General features: G+C 41.1%; 1 protein-coding gene across 2 annotated transcripts in view; it reads left to right on the forward strand.

Annotated features, from left to right (window-relative positions):
* ank3a (ankyrin 3a) overlaps positions 1–21,415 on the forward strand; it is a 129,873-nt gene that overhangs the window by 85,547 nt on the left and 22,911 nt on the right. Inside the window, exons 17-34 of one of the 2 annotated variants that reach the window (XM_046071359.1) lie at positions 1,228–1,425; positions 1,723–1,821; positions 2,677–2,775; positions 2,973–3,071; positions 3,198–3,293; positions 4,968–5,040; positions 9,505–9,628; positions 13,369–13,456; positions 14,943–15,052; positions 15,894–15,926; positions 16,874–17,098; positions 17,337–17,491; positions 17,856–18,067; positions 18,311–18,518; positions 18,879–18,975; positions 20,046–20,274; positions 20,447–20,572; positions 21,036–21,158. In XM_046071359.1, coding sequence (XP_045927315.1) covers positions 1,228–1,425; positions 1,723–1,821; positions 2,677–2,775; positions 2,973–3,071; positions 3,198–3,293; positions 4,968–5,040; positions 9,505–9,628; positions 13,369–13,456; positions 14,943–15,052; positions 15,894–15,926; positions 16,874–17,098; positions 17,337–17,491; positions 17,856–18,067; positions 18,311–18,518; positions 18,879–18,975; positions 20,046–20,274; positions 20,447–20,572; positions 21,036–21,158 — 2,394 coding nt within the window. Of the gene's footprint in view, positions 1–1,227; positions 1,426–1,722; positions 1,822–2,676; positions 2,776–2,972; positions 3,072–3,197; positions 3,294–4,967; positions 5,041–9,504; positions 9,629–13,353; positions 13,457–14,942; positions 15,053–15,893; positions 15,927–16,873; positions 17,099–17,336; positions 17,492–17,855; positions 18,068–18,310; positions 18,519–18,878; positions 18,976–20,045; positions 20,275–20,446; positions 20,573–21,035; positions 21,159–21,415 lie in introns of both variants that reach the window. The other variant, XM_046071360.1, reaches the window with a different exon arrangement.

Consider the following 21,415-nt stretch of genomic DNA (forward strand, 5'->3'; position numbering starts at 1 on the left):
TGCTATGTTTTCATATTTCACATAAAACAAAACTTGAGTGCACATATGAATGGCCTGGTGATGTGTTATACATGTTGTAAATTACTCCAGAGTCTGTCCTACTACCACCCACTTTTGTGAAGTGTGTTCCAGAGCTGTAAATTTTGCATTTTCCCCATAAAAAGCACAAAAAAGGCCCTTTAGTTGCTACACTTGTTGAAATGTCTGACACAAAGACAGAACTGGCAACCAAAATATGGCTGGACGGTGATGCAAGAGGAGACCAGAACTTGTAAAGCTAATTCATCCTTGCTCACCGTCTTCCCTTTTTGTAACTGGCTCTGTCTCCTGCTAGCTCTCTCTCCCTTAATCTGTATCTGTCTCTATTTATTCCTTTATTTTTCTTGCCTCCCACCCACACTCTTAGTCATTCCTGCCTGGTCCGGGTTCTCTCATTTCCTCCCTCCTCTGAATTGTTTTTCATTTGGCTGGGTGCTAAAGTTGGTGTGCTGGGTCTAATTTAAATGCTTTTTTAAAGGGATGAGTTGTCTGGAAGTGTTTGCACACATGTATGATCACAAAGTTGTGGCATATAGCATGGTGCTTTACATTTCTGTACTCAGACAGGAGGATCTGAAATTATCTTTGCTGGGAGAACAGACAAAATGTTGTTATTATTATTATTATTATTATTATTGGTGGTACTATTAGTAGTAGTAGTATTATCTCATCTGTCGGTCAATCCACAGCTGAGACTAGTGTTAAATCCGGTAACATGACTGTAGATTAAGTGTCATAACTACTGGATGATATGTTGATGAAAATTTTATAAATTGGTCATGTTTTTGGTCAAATTGCTGCATCATGTTTTCTGTAGTAATGCCAATGCTGAAACTTCTGACCTCTTTTTTGGCTGATTATTTAGCTTCATATCAGTTTTCTGTCCCGTTATTATATCAAATTTATTGGATATATTGAAAATGACAGCCTGATCTAATCGTAGTGGCCATTCCACTACCTTGTCTATACTACAGTCTATAATGTATGTGAATTCCATTTTGATTGGGATGAAATACATAATAGAAGAAGACACCTAATGAAAACCTTCCCTGTTTTATGCAACACTGACCTTTACTATCCAATTCTCAGTAGAATTAAATAAATTAAAATATACCAGCCATCAAATCCTGAGGAACTAGGAGAACAGCTCAGTCCAACCACCTGACCTGTACATCTCTTTTGCCTCAGAATGGCTACACACCACTCCACATTGCTGCCAAAAAGAACCAAATGGACATTGGGACCACACTGCTGGAGTACGGCGCCGATACCAACGCGGTGACGCGGCAAGGCATTAGCCCCATTCACCTGGCAGCGCAGGAGGGCAGCGTGGACCTGGTGTCCTTACTGCTGGCCAAGAATGCTAACGTCAATGTGTGCAATAAGGTGAAATCACTGATGTAGCTACAGTTCAGTAACAAGTGTGTATTCATTTACACAGACCACACACTCGCACACATGCACAAAGCTAGAATCAACTTTTAGAATGTAGATAAACACTTCTCACTAGCATCATCATTAGCGTACTCATTTTTACCTGGGCACTCTCAACAGAGTACAAAACAGATAGGTCTTGAGGATTTTCAAACTAGTTTCCAGCATCCTGTTTCAGATAGCAACACATCCCAACAAATGTATTTGTGTATTCACACGCGTTTCTGTGTGTCTTTTCCGCATATTCAGAGCGGACTTACACCACTCCACTTAGCAGCTCAGGAGGACAAGGTTAATGTTGCGGAGGTCCTTCTCAACCACGGGGCTGATGTCAACCCACAGACAAAGGTAAAGCTTTCTCATATGATGCACACACACATGCTGTAAATACGCACACAGATAACGGTTTTCAAATCTCATTTTGTAGTTAAGGTTTGACCATGAATCTTTTATTTACACGTATCATTATCTTTGCTATATATACTTATACTTTGTGTTTTTCTCTCTATTTGATACTGTGTAGTTTTAATGTATTCATGGCATCGGAAAAATACTCTCACACACCCTCGTTCTTGGGCACACACATAGACATTTGTCCGTAATCATCTCAGGTGCCACATAAATAAAGGATTGATACCTGAGTGGAAAGTGTTGCACCACACAGCAAACACACACACACACACACACACACATAGATACATGATTATGACCACATACAAGCTCTAATGTTCACACTCATACATATGAGCCCCCATAACAAGTGCTATAGCTGATGGTTGGGCTTGCACAAGGTTATGTAGTGTGTGTGTGTGTGTGTGTGTGTGTGTGTGTGTGTGTGTGTCTATTTGTGCTGACAGGACAGTTGTTTACAGCAAATAAGTTATTCACTCACTGATCTCCTCCATTACCATTATGCACTGTACTCATAATTCATAGAGGACATGCAATGTGACGCAGTTTTGAAGTTATATTTAGTATCAGAGATATCATGCTAAGAAGCAGAGGAAAGTTCATATATTTCCATATAAATCATCCCGTTTTTTTGCACAATAATAATAAGATGCACTTGAATACCAGCCAGTTTTTCCAGAAAGTGATATAACAAGATGAAGCCTCCAGTCAGCATGCGTAACTATATCCTCTTTTCATTTACTCGCCCTTTCATCTCTGTGTCTCTTCCTCCATCTACTTTCCTTCATGCAGATGGGTTACACTCCGCTGCACGTGGCTTGTCACTATGGCAACGCAAAGATGGCAAACTTCCTGCTGCAGAATAATGCCAGAGTCAATGGCAAAACCAAGGTAGAAAACATGTGTTCACCCACAGACGTGCATGCACCCACCTACACATACACACACTCACATGAACAGCCTTGTATATGGTGTTGTAATATTGTATTATTATTGTGTAGATCTTTCTTTACATCCAAATGGATACATCCAAATATATTATGATATTTCCTCTCTTTCCCTGACTGCGTTTGTGTGTCTCTGTCTAGAACGGGTACACTCCTCTACACCAGGCTGCTCAGCAGGGCCACACCCACATCATCAACCTGCTGCTTCAGCACGGGGCCTCGGCCAACGAGCTCACCATGGTCAGTGCACACACACTGGCACATACACACTCCAACAGAGCTGAAGCTTGTATGAAATACTGAATGCTCCTTGTGTTTTCTGTGCGCATGCTGTGAATAACTTCCTGTTGGCCTGTCATTGGTCAGAATGGGAGCACTGCCCTATCCATCGCCTGTCGTCTTGGGTACATCTCCGTGGTGGACACTCTGAGGCCAATGACGGATGAAAACCTGACTGCCATGGTGAGACAGAGTCTTCCTGCCAGCAGCATTTCGTATGGTTAAATGCACACAAACTCTATCACATCACCAAATGAATTCCAAACTAATTTGAGTCTTACTTACGAATATTTTCATTTTCGACATGGAAATAGGTTGAATACTAGGAAATTAACACGCTTATCAGTAAAAAGTGGTATTTCATTGTTGTGAGGTTTTTGTTGTACCCTAAAGATATGAGACCATATAACATTTTAGAAGTGAGAAGCACCCTCAGTTGCAAGCACAGTATCTGATTTAGAAAGTTCACCTTGGTGGAACATTCAAGGATTCTCTCACATAAGATTTAAGAGTCAAGTGCCAAAAGGCATTGCAATCAGAAGTTACAAGGCATGTAATGACTACAAACGTGGACAATGTGAGATATATATAATTTTAGTTATTTGTTGAATTAAGAGGGTTTGATGTTTGCTAAAAAACTTGGGATTGATTTAGAAAATGGTATGCAGTGAAGGTACTCAGACTAAAACATGTAAAGCCACTAAAGGCTTAAAACTTGGCCAGTCAACCAGCAGCATACTGTGAGCGGAGTCAGTGTGTGAATCCTGCAAATCATTGACTAAGTAAGTCAGTCAGTCTCGTGTCACATGTGTGAAGTTATCCTGATTGCAAGAGTGAGAGGGCTTAGATTGGAGCTTAAAGTTTCTCCTCTAATAGCCCAGGTCACTAACAGTGATCTCATCCACACACGTGTCTGGGAGAAAGAGGGGGGAGGGAGAAGGGTGTGGAAGTGGGAAACAAGGGAAGGAATTAGGATAAGGAAGAGGTGACAGGAGTGTGAGGGGGACAGTGAGTGAAGAGACGAAGACAGAGGTCACTGAGAATCCTGCGCAATCAGCAGTGTATTAGTCATACTGGCTTCTACCGACAGTAAAGTAACTTAAAGATCAAGGTTGTTTCCCTACACCTTTGTATGATTGATCTGTTATTCACTGTACAGAGGCCTCTACTTTTGTTTTATGTATCTGTTGCTACATCTGCAGCCTGTGGGGCCTTTGCTGGTCAACTATGTAGGGTAAAATGACCCTCAGACACACAGTATCATTACTTCTTACTGTGACAAGGGTCAAACACATGGCAAGATTCAGTTTAATGTCCATATTAGGAAATATATGTGAAGGTCACACTTCAGTTGGAATCTAAATGCTAAACATGTGATAAACTGACAACAGTAGTCTCTAAACTATTTCAGGTGATATACCACTTTCAAAATGGTTAATGTTTAAGATATACTTCATGATTTTGTTAAGGCATCCTGTTAGCTCAGTGCTGCTTTTATGAAAATTAGTTGTAAACCGCATTGAGTTTCAAATCAGCCCAGTGAGCTGGCGGGGATTTTTGACATAAGATGCTTTAACAATTTCAGAAATCATACTGTTAAGGCTCAGGTTTAGGATGTCAATTGGGAGTAAATAGCAAAAAGGTAAGACACTGCTTATGTTATGTGACAGTTGAGTATGAACAGTGAACTCAAACGATCATTTGAAATATTGTAAAATAATAATAATATTCTTACTACAATATTGTGTCTCATATTTTCCATTTGGAACTGGTGTCTGAAATTTGTCCAGATGTGGAAGAAACATAATGCTGTATTGGCAAAATTGGATTGTTCAGTTCTGTTTTTCACACTTACAGAGTGCATCAGAAAAACACAAAATCAATGTCCCAGAGACCATGAATGAATTCCTCGACTTGTCAGACGATGAAGGTATGTGAAGCATGCTAAAAAGTTCTCTGCATTCTCCTCATTTTCATTACTGAGTACTAAAATGAAATGAATTTATAATAGCAAAAAGTTGTGACTTAACAATAAAAAAGTAATATCAGGACTCTGCATGATTTCCATACACTTGACTGTGTGCTATGTGATGTAATTTTCAATAACATGTGCATGTTTCACTGTATGTGTATCCAAATCACACAGTCCGGGCCAATGTGCCAGAAATTCTCAATGAGGAGTCTTTTTCAGATGTTGATGAAGGTATTTGTCACCAGTTTGCCTCCACCGTTCTGTTGTTTCTGTTTATTTTCCTTTAATTTTAACTCACCTGCCTTTTTGAAGAGCTAACCGTCAAGCCTTTGCTGTACTACTATTCAGCTTTGCTTTTCATTTTCAATAGAAAGTCTACAGGCAAAATCAGAACACATTCACTCAACAGCCAGGACACGCACACTTCGCACTTATACAGAATACTGTGGTTGTGCACTTTAGTTATTATGCAGGTGCTATTAATCAGACAGATAAACTAGTGAATTAAAATGAATTTAAATTAATATGATTCTCATCCAAAAAGCCAATAAGAGGGTTAGATAGAGCAGAGATTCTATTTCTGTGAGGTTTCATTTTTGTTTAGTTTACTGTAATTCTTAGCTTATCATCAGACAAAAAAATAAAATCCCATCTATTTTGTCCAAGAAATCAATCAGCAAAAATTAAGTATTTGAACTGTTTTAGCCTTGAATCTGGTCTTGGTTTTCTGGCAGATTTCAGTGCTTCTGCTCACAAATTGACACTGCTGATGTTATTTTCTCTGCAACTTAAAAACACACTTGTTATTTTTAACTGCTTGCACACAATAAGTCTGATACTGCATGATTCTCCTCATCAAAAGCACTTTGTGAAGTGTCATCCTAACTTCATAACCCTGCAATCTCTTTGAAGGAGTTGCTGTGAGAAAATGAAAATAAGGTCAATGTGTCTCACTTTATAATTTAGACAGACTACGAAGAGACGTGCATGTACATTCAATGAAATAATCTTGCTTTATTACATTTAAACCTCAGTAAATTACATAACATTTCTAATATCATAGTTCGCTGGAGGAATAGCTGCTGTAGCACTGCATAGCCAAATAGCGCTGCCAAGTTTATGGTACAAGTCACATTGTTTCAGGTTGCCCGCTTCAGTCTTCTGTCCTTTGTTTTGGAACCACACAGCAGCAACAGGCCTGTAAAATTGATGAGCTTGTTCATGGGCTGTTGCTTAGGGGACAGTTGGGGCGTGTGGAGTTTCTGTGTCAGGTGATACAGCTAGACTCAACAAGTTACATACACACACATATCAGGTGTATAATAGATGCATTTCTACTGTAGCTGTATAATGAAGATCCTCATTGGCATCTATATGATTCATTGTGTTATCACCACCACGCAGGAATTATAAATAAGAGAATCCACGGCCTCATGTACTCCACATAAACTGTTTATACTGTGTGCATAATTCATCAGCATTGCACTTCTGCAGTGTGGCCTTGATATTCACTTTGCCCAATATTAGCAGCACCACACTTGCTTTAATATAGCTGTTGCATTCAGGCTTACACTCCTTCATTTTTGTAGGATGTTTTTGCTGTGTGTGTATGTGTAAAAGAAGGAAATAGAGGACTTAAAGAGTTTCTACATCTCACTTTAATCCTATATGGGGGGAAGCCAATCCTATTAAGCAGTAGGTTGGTGTTAGTGTGACGGGTCACTCCTGGTCTCTGATGTGTGTGGCCTGCCTGTGCAATCATACTTATCTCCTGCTTTCTATAGAGTACTATAACTACTAATTGCACCATCTTTAGAAAGCAAGTTAACTCCTTGTTGTGCTCTGCTGTCGTCACAGTGTAGAGTATCTCCATAATCCCTATAGCACTGGCCTTAGAGGATATTTTTACTACAGTTACTGAACGTCTTAACTGTCAAACAGATCTTGCATAATTGTTCTAAATGTAAGTATTCTTGTGCAACTGTCATCAGTCATTGTGTGCAACATTTAACAGGAAGAAGAGAGAAATATTGCTTCATTTAAAAAAAAAAAAATAAGCAAAGTGAATCCTGCTGCTGTTATTTCATCATTATTTTAGCCCCACTCCCTGTTTGAGAAGTAGCCAGGCTCCCTCAGAGACTTCCACCATAGAGGACAAACAGGCAGGAGGAGTGTTCAGTGAGAGTTTCTTCTTCCCTCCGTCACTGTCTCCTCCACTGAGGTTCCCAAGCATTTACTCGAGTGACCTGTCAGCTGACTGTGCTCCCCAGAGAGGGGTAAACACTTTCAGTGCGGCCCCTGTTTGCTGTGGATGCTGTTGACCGTGCGACGCACCAAGACTTTCTCTCTTCAAATCCAATGAGATGAGCTTTTTTGAGCCGCCTGCAGGATAATTAACGCCCGTGTCAGATGCCTCGGACTTATACTGTTTCTGCTCAGCTATGTGTAGGCCTACTGTTTCTCAACAAGGAGACGCAAAATTTAGCGGAGTTCAGTTTTATTCATTTGCGGAGAAAAGGCGACATGAACGTGCGCACCGGCGACAAACGCGCGAGTTGGTCTGAGTGGAGTTAAGTTCCTGGGGTGAAAAGAGGGCAACATTTTCCATCAGCTCCAGAAGCACTGAATGGACAGTCTACGCCTCTCACTGGATTTACTTTGCATCCTGGGAACGTTTTGTAGAGCTCTAGACAAAATAAAAAGAACTCAGGAAATATAAAAAGAGTTGTGATCAGTATGGCTGCGTTAGACAAAGGTAAGTTAGAGCTTCAGAGGAAGTTTTGAAGGCTGCGATGTACAACGATGAAGTTATTTTTATTTTTATTTTTGGTTCTCTACCAGTGGATGGTAGAGATGGATACCAATTCACTCAGCCTCTTGATTTCTTATTTATTTTTAACTTGTGTTGTTAAAAATAAGGAGAGGGTCAAAGAGAGAGGAAAAGAGTTTTGATGCGATTACTTTGTAGCCCAGAAGATGCTTTAAATATTAAATATTGTGTATCTTGGGTGGGGTATGTGTGGTGGGGTATAAGGTTAAATGGGACGGTGACACATTATTACAGCAGCCGTTGTTTTCCAGCTGCGTGAAGTCAGACAGACGCAGCTAGAAAAATACAGGAAGTTAGGTGATCAATTTTACCATCAGAATAAAAGCAAAGGCTAACAGCCTATGCCTTTTGTAATCCGTACTATCATGTTAGTAGTTCATTTTTTTCTTCTTGAGTGGAAAGCTAAAGTTTGGGAAATCGATGGCCAAAGTGGTTACACATGGTGTATTATTCTGTATCGTTTTTTTTCGAAAAAGGTGCATGGGAAGCTCTATAGAATAGCTCTGACCAATGTCACTGGGAAAAAAACACAAAATGCAGTTAATACCACACACTGTTTGTTATTTGTCATCCCTCATATACAAAATGTTCACAGCATTGTAGTTGGGGGTCATTCTGGGACTAGGAAATTAAGATGTAAAAGAACAAACAGAGGGAATGAATAGGAGTGTAACTATGACTACAATATTTCCCTTAAATTAAACTTTCTAGTGAATATTTAGCTGCCCAATATCACCGTGTTGCTTTAGTGGAGTTGATAGGGTCACGTGGTTCCTGGAGCGATGAATAGATGGCTGTTTTTTTGCCATGCATGGTGTTTGACATCGAAACACTTTCGCAGATGGTTTTATTTTGAAAGGTGAAACCGGAAATGCCTCTTTATAAAGTCACGTAACTTGACACTGGTGCTGGTGTCTGATCGGAGTGCGGCAGTATTGAAGGTAGGGGGGAGGGGCTGCGGTGAAGGAGCAGAGTGTTGCAGGCAGGACAGAGCCGGACATGAGGGAGAAGGGGAAGCACTGTAGCCGCTCCGCCGGCTTCGTTGACCGGCGTGTCATCGTCCACCGGTCCGCTGATCGAGGTGCGGTGCGGTTCTACACTTTGTGCTTATTCTCTGCTTATTGTACTCGGGCTTTGGTAGCTGTTAAACCTTCTGTGCGTTCGGTCTTTGAGTGTGTGAAAGGAGCTGCGTTTGGTTTTCCAGGAGAGCTCCAGATCTAGGCTGTACGCAAAGTGTCTTTGCTGCTGCCTCTGATGGCATCTTCTCTAAAATGTTTACTGTCTTACCTCTAAAACAATTAAGCATCGGTGCTGCTCTGTGGTCCAGCTTAATGTTCTGTCACAGCCAAATAATTAGACGTAAAGAAAAGTTGCAGTGGCCTATGCAGTTGTAGTGAGGTAGCCCATCTTTAAGGACAGAGTGATAAATGATCCAAGGCCTCCTCTAAGTACCATAATCAAATAAGTGAGAGACATGATGTCGGCAGTGAGGGCTTGTTTTTCTTCCTGTGGTGCCGCATCGCCTGTCTTGCCCGGATTGGGGATTTTGAAGTTAACAGCAGGATTTATGATTCCCCCCCCCCCCCCACCAGGTGAGGATGCGATGACAGGGGACACCGACAAATACCTGCGGCCTCAGGACCTCAAAGAGTTGGGGGATGATTCTCTCCCTCAGGAGGGGTACATGGGTTTCAGCATAGGAGCCCGCTCTGCCAGGTAAGCACCTGTCATTTTTATTAAATCCACTGATGTACTCTGGTGCGGTGCTGTCAACTATTTGGTCCCAATTTGTCCTGAGAATATTGTGGCCAGATTATGTTTATCTGCCAACAGTAATTGAAGTGTCTGACATCATATTTGCCATTGATGTTGTGGTTGCTCGCCCTATGCAGACATGTATGATACAATATTGTATGCAGTTTTTTTAGATTGTATAGTCCTCCAACACACACACATACTCAGACACAAATACACACCGACGCACACTCAAAAACAGAATAATGGAAATCGCCAGAGAAAGCAGCTGGAAAGTTGCCAACTAATGATTCTACCTGACAAAATGATTCAGCGTTTTGTGTGGCCTCATTCAAACCCAGTCAAAGGTTACAAATGGCTCGTAGTGTAACACAAGAGATACGAGCTGTATCTTTGATAACTCTGATAAGTGAACAGCTGCACATCAGGATCCGGCACAGGCCTAACCACAGTTTCAAATAGTGGAAAAAGTATATAGTGGAAAACTGGCAGGCTCCAGTGAAAACACATGACAAATGTTGTGCCGCCCCAGAGTGTACTGTAGCCACTCTAACAGATGACAGATGCAGTGTGATGGTTGGATTGATAAAAACAACTACACTAACTGTGACAGGAAGCTGCTTACATCAGCGGGACACAGCAAACAAAAGGAAACACTGAATTAAATGGAGAGATTCCATTTAAACAAGCTTGTTTGATGAACCTCATGTTTTGAGGGAAGTTGGAAAGAGATTTAATAGTTAAATAATTTATGTTAAGGTGGGTGACCACATTTGAGTGTTTGAATTTTCAGTTGCTTGCTTAAACTTTGTTTACTGTTAACAGTTTATTTGTATGCCTGGAATAAAAAGGGCACTAAATATTTAGTTGTTATTATTATTGTTGTTGTTGTTATTTTTGCTATTATATAACTTATTACTAACAATTTTGCTAATATCACCATCTGCTATAAAGTAGAGCTGCAAATACTGAAACTGTTCCTATTATACCTTTGTTATTGCATATGCAGTAGAACAGTTTGTAAGCTGAAATAGATTTTGAAATTGGTTTATCTTTGCAGACCTGTGAATGTAATGCTGTGAAAAACTGTATTTTATTGATCAGTGAATGTATGATGCTGAGCAAGTTCTTTTCTTTTCCTTACCTTTCTGTTTATGACATCGACATTGCATGGTTTGCATTTCGACTGGGCTGCATACACACAAGCAGACACACTTATGAAAACCCAGAAACACTTGTGCCTAGTCTTAGTGTACAACCATGCAAAAAGCACAGCATCAATGTCATATGGGAAAAAAAGACACATCATGCTTGAATGTCTTTAAAATGCTTTGCGTTTTACTCTTCTATTTTGTTCTTTTCCTTGTTTTCCCGAACCCTGTCCCTCATTCTAGCCCTAGACTCAGGTAAGAGAAGAGTAGTAGTTGTAGTAGTATTAGGCAACATTAGCTGTGAATGGTGTCCTTCCCTTGTGACCACTGAATTACTGTTTAACTCCAACCCTACACCTGTAAAACTGCTAACCCAAACCACAAGTCATCCATTGTACATTGATGTCTTACAGTGTTGCTGTTATTTCTTTATGTGGTAGCAGATTTGTCACTTTGTTGCTGTGAAGTGGTGTATTTTGAGATTGCTCCATTTTAGCTAATCACCATTCACCTTATTTCCTCATCTGTCTAAGAAAATCATCATATCTGCAAAATGAAAATGTATTTATTTTTTGATGCAGGTGTGGAAAAGAGGCAATCATGCTGGAAATTAGAAAATAAAGCTGCACTTTGTGGTTTTTTTTTTGCAGAGTTTGAGTTGTCTGGACAAATCCCCTATGTTTTTGATGTGGCTTGTGTGGCACTTATAATTTTGTAGTGCCACTGAGTGTAACTTCCAGGGATCAAACAGTTTATTCATTATCCATCCCTTTTTATCCACCCTTTTGACATGTTAGTAATTAGAGACGTCCCAGCTTTACTCAGGATGATTCTGGATGTTAAATCATGGTTAACAGAGATGGAAACTTTACAAGTTTACAAGGAATTTTGGTCCAGCATTGAGAAAATCCCCCATATACCTCAAGGACAGACACTCAGTCACATACATAGATGCATTCATGCACAAACGCTCACATGGTTTCCACACTGATGCCTTCCTAAAACATAGGACCATTTGTCTATACATTGGGGATGCAGGACAGAAAATACGAGACACAAAAAGAACAAGTCGTTTGGATTATGGGCACTGTAGGTTACAGCTAGGCGGACTGATTGATCAACCATAAAATGAATGGAGTGGTGCGCAAAGAGGAGAGAAGGTGACAGAGGAGGACGGTGTAAGAAGAAAGCAGCAAGGTAGAGAAAAAAGCGGAAAAAGTCTTCCACTGAGTGAACTGTAGGGTAAACATAGTATGTAGAGAGAGGAAGAGATGATGGTAGGTGCCATGACATGCAGAAATAGATGAGGGAAACAGAGAAGGAAATGGAAAAGCACAGATGTGTAGGGAGGAGAGGAGGATGGATGGAATGAGAAAGAGGATGAAACTGAATAACAAACAGAGTCCGGCTGAGAGCAGAGGGGGGATGGGGGTAGGGAGCGGGGGAGCTGCGGTGCTGCTATGCCAGCAAGTCCATTCAGGCCATGTGGAGTTGCTTGGTAACTTTGATGGTGGGGTAGGCAGGCTGTGCTGAATAGAGGGCTTCTCTCTGTGCTGAATAGGGTGCCCACTCAAACATGCTGAGCTCTGCACTTTCTCCCCCTCGCTCACCCGTGCTCCCCCCCTCGCACTCGCACAATACACACGTACAGTATACTCTCCGACAAAATTGAGGCACAGAGTTGTCGGCTTTGTCACTGGGATTGTATCTTTTTGCAAACCCCTGATAGCGGTACAAACACATACAAAAATATATACGTCATTTAGGTGCCGACAAACACAAGTGCACCTATGTTTAAGTGACTGTGCATTCCCACAAACGTTTTGGCTATTCTGTCTCTGATCAAATCCCCATAGCAAAAGGAAAGGAATCTACAGCACCGCATTGAGCCTGAGAGGCTGCAAAAACAGGCACACATCACCCCACACACAGCCATAAAGCAGACTGCAGCAAGACAGATAGAAAAGACCAGTGTCTCTTTTGTATTTAGCTGCTCTGAAACAGGTCTAGGTCCGCTGCTAATCTTAGATTAAAGCAATGTGTGTTTGAAGTGAAACACTTTTGAGTAAACGTTATTTCTGTTACTGTCAGTACAAGATCTGTCTCTCACCTGCCAGCCAGGTGCATATACGTTCAATATACTAATATGTCATATTTCATCATGTAGACACACTTAGTTATATCCGTGTTCCTGATGCAAACCAGCCACACCTTCATATAGAAATGATCACAACAGCTGTCTGCATTTTCTTTCAGTCTCGCACTCTTTCCCTCTATCTCATAATGCAAACAAACTGACCTCACTCCCATTTCCATCTCTGAATAACCTGCTGCAGTATCTTATCCTTGTTCAACTGCGGACTCTTCCGCCTCTCTAAATTTTCCACTTTTGGGTTCTCTCTGTCCAGTAAGTAAAAAACCTGGTTCCCTGGAGGTTGCATGTAGTAATGGATTTCTTGCTTTTTGTTTTATGTCGTGTTCCCCTGCCCATCACTTGTTGTTGCCCGCGGCGCTGGGTTGCATGGTAACATGTAGCCTCCGCTCCTTCAGTTCGGACAGGTCCAACACACTCAACCGGAGCTCCTTTGCGCGAGACAGTATGATGATTGAAGAGATTCTTGCCCCCACAAAGGACACGGTAAGATCCATCTTGTAATTGTTTGCTTCTACTCGCCAGTATTTCTTTACTCCTTTTACCCTCTATACTCAACACTTTCTCTCAGTCTCTGTTCACTTTGGCCTCCTGTGGTATCTTTAGCTGTCTGTTTTTCAAGCTTTAATGTTTCTTGTTCATCAGATTCCCTGGTGCATCATCATTTTCTTATACACTTTTAGCTGTGCTCTGTCTTTCTGTCAGTGGCCTGGTAAAAACACAGGCTGGGTAGAATTAAAGCAGGGAGCAGGGCAGCTTTACTTGTCTTGCACAAAGGTCATAACAGAAGCAGTGTTGATGCCACCCTTGCTTTTGCCAAAGTGCTGAGGGTGAGTGTATAGCACCTTGACGAAGAGTTTATTCAAACCTAAGCCCCCCCCCCCATGCTTTCTCATGGAAAAACGCAGTGTTCTGCAGGGCTCGTCTAGCCTGTCCAAACCTTGTTTTGGTTGTCAGGAGCAAAAAAAGAAACTGTAACCTCTCACATTATAAACAGTATTAGTAATATAATAGCCAAAATATGCACTTACATGATTTCTCTTTTTTTGACAACAGAAGCAAATATTTAGGCCTTTCAAAGAGCTTCCCATTAAAATTATATCTTCTGTAACTGAAAACTGAAAGTATTGTCAACATTTTTTTCCTCCTTGGTGATCCATTTCAATGCGATCATACTAAAGTCTGCTACATGTTGTAGGTGAAATTGCATCTGTTACAATCTTATTATGGAACTGTTTAAATTTAGATGCCTAAATCATAGGACTATCTCATCTTCGGAGATAAGGGAAATTGAATCCTTTAGTGAAACAATGCGCCACAAATTAATTTGTCTGGACCACACAGTTTCCTCAGTGTGACTTCTGAACTGTCTCTCTTCTCCCCTAAGCTTCAGAGTGTCTGTAAAGACATTTCCTACTTGGTTGACCCACTCAATAAGGTATAAAGTGTTCACGGATGTGTGACTCATTCGTCAGTTATTTTTCAGTCAGCTCCCATTTCTCTTGAGTTTCGGTCTTTGTGTATTTGTTTGTTTTGGGTCTGCGCCATTCTCATCTCATTCATTAGTACTGGTCTGTGTTTAGTGAATTGTCATTCCCATGCTCCTTAGGAGTTCCCATGGTTTGGTATCTACAAAGTGATTCATTAATGTTTCTAGTTTTTCAAGCAGCAGAATTGTCACACATTACTGTTACACATTTTTGTGTATTTCCACTGCAAAGTTATAATTGCATATTTATTGTGTTTTTTTATATTTATTGTAGTGAGACTGTGGATAACGGTGACAAATTTTGTTGAAATATGAATCTGAAATATGAAAAAAAGAAGGGAGGGTTCGATCGAGGGTCCCATCGTTCACCTTACTCTTTTTTTCATCTCAATCTGCTTTCACCTGCTCTTAAATGTCCTCTTTATCTGTCTTATCTCTTTGTCCTCCTCTCTTCACCTGTGTGTTTGGGTCATCTTCTCCCAGCACCTGGCCGTGACGAGAGACTACAGCTCGGAGTGCATGCGGCGCTACAGCTGGACTCCGGACACCGTGGACCACAGCCACAACACTGTATCGAGCCCCATTCACTCTGGGTAAGAACAGCTGTACTGTCTCAGCCGAGCTGTCAAGATATATTTACCAGCATGCACACACATATACAACTCAATATGAGTACACGTAAACTGCATGTACATCCACAGAACTATTTTAGAAATCATTTTATATGCTTACTGCACACGGCTGCTGTGTTGTCTTTTGTTCTCCCTCTAAGAGTCAATATTCAGCAAACCCCGCAGCACTGATGCAGACAAGGGGCAGGACTGTGGGATTTCTGCAGTGCTGCTACTTTACACATGGCATTACAGCAACAAAAGACACAGTTCATCCTCGAAAGCTCTCATGTCATACCAAGTCTAGAGACATGGTTCAGAAGTTACTCTCCATGTTCACTGACATGCTTTATTTCTGTCATCACGGAAACAAAGTACAGACTCTGTTTGCGCTCATGTGTGTCATTTGGCTAAACTGATAAGATTTTGCTCTCATGTCATTCACGTGCTTTGAATATATGACGTTATAAAATGTTAAGGTCACTTCTAAATAAACACTGCTGTCTTAGCACAGAAACGAATGCATCATTTCTTTGGTGTTATGCTCGGAAATAAAATTCCAGCCTCTGTCACGTCCAGTTTTGGTTCTTATTTCCTATTTTTGACTCGTTATTATGTCTTTTGTGTTCATCTGTATATTTATATATTATTTTCATCGTCATTTTGTCCTTTGTTTCCCTTGATTTTCTACCTCTGTAATTTAAAAGTTTTCTTTCATCATCAGTAGTTATTACAGATCCCAACAGTGATTGTTAAACTTTGATACTAAAACTAGGTTGTGGGGGTTTGCCTCCCGCATTGCCTCTATGTGTTTATTTTGCAGCCTCTCCTCCCCGCTCCCTCAGTATGACTCCAGGTGATGACTGAGTTTGCAGCTTTCATCCATGATGGCGCAGTGATGTCACTCCCTCCTCCACCTCTGTCTCCCTCTCATCTCGTCACTCTCTCTTCCCTTCTTAGCCTCCTCTCCTCCTCCAGTCTGTGCTCATCTCATCCGTGTGGTCTGGTGTTTCATGTGCACTGCCTAGATATTAGAAGTGTGTAGTCAACGTGTTTGGGAGTCTTTCATTGATGTGCCCTCTCTCTCTCTCTCTCTCTCTCTCTCTCTCTCTCTCTCTCTCTCTCTCTCTCTCTCTCTCTCTCTCTCTCTTACAGTGCACATTAAAAATAAATATTCTTCAAGATTCTGCTATTTGCAACATACAGTATAGAAAAGCAACAACACAGTACATAACAAAAGACTTATAGTGAACGGGACATTTGGATTTCTGTGCCCACACCCTACTCTATCCTCACTCTTTACTTGTGTCAATGATTCTATTAATGGGATGCCAAAAGGTGCACCTAATTTGAAGAATGGGACACATCACATATTAATGACATTAACCCTATTTTGGTGAAACATATGTGCAGGTGTTTAATATTTGATCACTGAATGCTGCTTTAGAGGAACTGAAACCTTGGCAACAGTCTCATCTTCAGTCTCAGAACTGGAAACTAAACTTTCTGCGACCTAATTAGCACCCTGTTTAGTTTCAGACAGTGTTGAAGTTCTAAACTGAGGCAGGTGAAGGTGAGAACTGCCAACTTTCAGAACTCAAAGGATCTTTTTTTCCTTCTTTCTATCGTGCTGTCTCTTGCTCTTTCTCTGTATTTATTTTCCCTCTTTTCCTTACTTTGTTTGGGTGTACAGTGATCAAAGCATGGGAATCGTCTTCCTTACTTGTGTCCGTGATATGGATTCTGTCTATCTCTATGTGGTTTTTTTTTCCTCCTCTGACATTGTTCTTTTTCGCCTTGCAGGTTCTTGGTCAGCTTTATGGTGGACGCCCGCGGTGGATCCATGAGAGGCAGCCGGCATAATGGCATGCGCATCATCATCCCCCCAAGGAAGTGCACGGCGCCCACACGCATAACCTGTCGCCTGGCCAAAAGGCACAAGCTGGCCTACCCCCCACCCATGGTGGAGGGAGAGGGGCTGGTCAGCCGGCTGGTGGAGGTCGGACCAGCTGGGGCTCAGTTCCTTGGGTAGGACACTTTTTTCCCCCTGTGTTGATGAGTTGCAGTTTTTAGTAGGCCACAGGGTACAAAACAAAGAGGAATATTTTCTATCTACTTAAAATATCATGACTCAGAGCTACTATGACTGGAGCTACTTATCAAGTAATTATCATTAAACCAAAGAAAACTTCTAAGCTCCTTTAAAGTTTATGGTTTCATTGGCCCTTTTCCTCAGTGTTTTATTGTGTTGTATTTTCTGGTTCAGTCCTGTGATTGTGGAGATCCCCCATTTTGGTTCCATGCGAGGGAAAGAGAGAGAGCTGATTGTGCTGAGGAGTGACAATGGTGACACGTGGAAGGAGCACCAGTCTGATGGCAGACCAGAAGACCTCCCTGAGCTCCTTAGTGGAATGGATGAAGGTAAAGGAAAGGTTATTCAGCGTAGTCCAACGTTTACTAACGATAGTTAGTTCAAGGAGTGTAATGAGTAAATGGATGAAGGTGAACTAAACCACTTAGGAAAATGTATACTACATAACACAGGTCTATATGTCAGATGGCAACCTACAAAATCTGATTGTCGCAGCAATTTTCTTTTTTATTCAATCTGTTTATCCTAATTAGTGTTTTTTTATAGTGACACTGACCATAATGTCCTCCATAGTACCTAACATTTAAATGTATTTATAAAGTCATCACTTGTATTTAGGGACTCTCTAGGAAAGAGACAACCATTAAATGTTACTTAAATACACATTTATAAAAGTAATAATTTCTGTCACAGAGCTGGACAGTCCTGCTGAGTTGGAGAAGAAGCGCATTTGCCGCATTGTCACCAGAGATTTTCCTCAGTATTTTGCTGTGGTGTCACGGATCAAGCAGGAGTCTAACCACATGGGTCCCGACGGAGGCTTGCTGTCCAGCAGCACTGTGCCCATGGTCCAGGCCTCATTCCCTCAAGGGGCCCTCACCAAGAGGATCCGTGTTGGCCTGCAGGTACAGCAGGACTCCTTGGATCTGCTCAGATTAAACCTGTTTCATGACTCTGCTATTTTGTTGCAAATACTGTACACTGACATATTATTTATTCATAGCTGACCTATTTTTGGTTGAGTATTTGCTTCTGGCTTCAAGTGCAAGTAAAAAGTTTAACCAAACATTTCTCAAAGTTTAATCAACAAACAAACACTGAGTCTGCATTTTTGCTTTTTCTCTGTCTTACCATGTGTGTGTGTTTAGGCCCAGCCTGTTCCAGATGATATGGCAAGGGCCATCCTTGGGAACAGGGCCACCTTCAGCCCCATCGTCACTGTAGAGCCCAGGAGGAGGAAGTTCCACAAGCCAATCACCATGACGATCCCTGTCCCACCTAGATCGGCAGAAGGCCATCCCAGCGGCCACCGAGGCGACTCTGCACCCTGCCTGCGTCTGCTCTGCAGCATCACAGGCAAGTAGACCTGTATATAACTAGAGCCTGACAACACTGAAGCAATAATCCTATCCAAATAGCTTCTGCAGGAGTCAGAACTAGCTTTGAGTTTCAAGTTACTTGATCCCAGTAGTCATTTCATCCTCAGATGCTAATAAATGTTATTTATGACGACAGACATAGTTGTTCATTCATTTATTATACATGAAACAGAGTTAGTAACTGAGGCACATCAGTCCTACTTTGATGTCAAATACCACTTGCTGATGAAGGGAAGATGAAGAACTAAGAAGATAAAAGGATAGGGATTACGAAAGCTAAAACAATGACTAGTCTGGAAAGGCAGTGAGCTCATCTTTTAGCCCTTGTTTCATACAGGAGGAACCTCCCCTGCCCAGTGGGAGGACATCACAGGGACCACACCCCTGTCCTTTGTAACTGATTGCGTCTCCTTCACCACAAATGTCTCGGCCAGGTGAGACACATACACATACTGTATACAATAGAGCACAGTTTAAAAAAGTACTTTGACTGTGATATAGTGAATTAAGCCTCACGTAACTTCTTTAATAACAATGTCTAAATACATGTGAAGGTTATAATGTTCATTTTGATTGGTTAAGCCAATTACTAAAGTCGAAGTGCTGGAGTATTATTGTGATGGTTAATAGTTAAACAATCAATAATCAATTAATTATCAACTTTTAAAAAAAATATAATGATAATGAGTTAAATCATTTTCAAGCAAAAATTCCAAATATTTTATGGCTCCAGGTTTTAAGGGTCACTGTTTTATGACATTTTTATTGACCAAGTGATTCACCTAGAAAATAATTGACAGATATTAATTGACAACAAGTAAATGCAAGGAATTTTAAATCTCTGCCAGAAGACATCCCACTAGACCTCCAAATGGTGACAGTGCAGTTATGCAATGAAATTGGCAGCGAATCTGAAAATCTATTCCAAGAGAAAAACTCAAATTACTGTCAGTGGGCACTTGAATCAACAGAATTCTACTCTGGACAGCCGCTCAGCAAGTTCCCCTCTTGTCTCACGCTACATGTTGTAGGCTGACTTTAACCTGTTTATTGAATTAATGAAGTTTGTCTTCCCCACACTGTGGCCCTGTATACTAACAGGGTAACACTATCAGAGTGGTACAAAGTACAGTATGGTTACAGTATGCAAAGTCATGATCTTTCTTCCTAACTTGATTGAAATCATGTGGCGAGTGTACAGCCTGATATATACTGAGCACCCTACAGTAACTAGTCTGTAATTAGATTAGTACACAGCTGTCATGTGTCTGTGTTCACCCTTAAGAGAAATAACCCAGCTTGTTGGATTTATCACTTAAGATGGTCACTTAAACTACAGTGTTTCAACCCTTTTATATGTATGAGACAAAAATTGCTTAAATGTGCAGTGCAGAGTTCCAAACTAATCATCCTCATATTAGATGAATTGTTGACTTACAGATTTGTAATTTTCTGTTTTTCTCCCCCCTCTCCTCCCCTCTTTCCTCCGGTCTCACCTCCTCAGGTTCTGGCTCGCAGACTGTCACCAGATTCCTGAGACGGTGAGTCTAGCGTCTCAGTTATACCGGGAGCTGATCTGCGTGCCGTACCTGGCCAAGTTTGTGGTGTTTGCTAAGATGAACGACGCTATTGAGGCTCGGCTGCGCTGCTTCTGCATGACAGACGACAAGGTGGACAAGACCCTCGAACAGCAGGAGAACTTTGAGGAAGTGGCCAGGAGTAAAGATATCGAGGTGGGGCTGTGTGTTCATGTGGACTTGAATTGCAAGAGAATCTTAATAAAGAAGAATTGAATAAATCCATAATATGTTATTGAAATGCAATACAATATCAATTTCATCCACCTCATCTCCAGAATGGGTTTAAGTTGTGATACTACATTTTTCGGTCAATTGATTTCTGTAGGTTCTCGAGGGCAAGCCTATCCATGTGGATTGTTACGGCAACCTGTCCCCTCTCACCAAAAGTGGGCAGCAGTTGGTTTTCAACTTCTACTCCTTCAAGGAAAACAGACTTCCTTTCAACGTGAAGGTATAAAATGTGTCCTTTCTTATCACCCTCTTTCTCTGCTAGCATTTACTATATATGTTATTCACTCTGGTCTCCTAAATGATCATCCTCCACTAATTAGCTGACACACATAGCAATAGCAATTTTCTTTTGCAATATCTGATGCATTGTCCAGAGCCCAGGAAAATTAAAATGGAACTGTGTCATGTAGAATCAAGTGAAATTGAATGTTAGGAGCTTCACATATCAGAGCTACACACTGTACACTGTACACAACAGTTTTGTCTTCTGACATGCATGCCGAAATACCTCTTCTGCCTGTTACATCCATACATTTATATACTGTATGACAATTTCCAATTTTAGCAATGTGCAATAGGTTGAGGTATAAAAACCCACACATTTCTACTCCTGCAGTAAGGGGAAAAAAAGCATTTTCACTTTGCAGCGTTTTTGAAATCGTTTCTTTTACTGTCTTCTACAGATCAGAGATATGGGCCAGGAGCCATGTGGTCGCCTCTCCTTCCTGAGAGAGCCAAAATCCATTAAAGGCCTTCCTCAGACTGCCATATGCAATTTGAATATCACACTGCCAACCCACAAGAAGGTAGGATCACCTTGTTTGAATATTTCATCTTTTCAGGCCATATCAAATCATTTACATGTAACTGAAACTAAAATACAGAAAGCAATGTTTTCCTGACATCGAGAGGACCCACTAAAGTTCATTTGGTCTAGAAATGACTGCCTGCTGCTTGTGTCTTTTATTAGTGTTAAAGCCTGTGCCAGTCATAAGACCCCACAACGTACACATGCAGCCACACATGCACATTGTGCTTTGTTCTATTGCCTGGCTCACTGTCG

The sequence above is a fragment of the Micropterus dolomieu genome, linkage group LG15, assembly GCF_021292245.1.
Source record: "Micropterus dolomieu isolate WLL.071019.BEF.003 ecotype Adirondacks linkage group LG15, ASM2129224v1, whole genome shotgun sequence".
In the NCBI taxonomy this organism is placed as follows: domain Eukaryota; kingdom Metazoa; phylum Chordata; class Actinopteri; order Centrarchiformes; family Centrarchidae; genus Micropterus; species Micropterus dolomieu.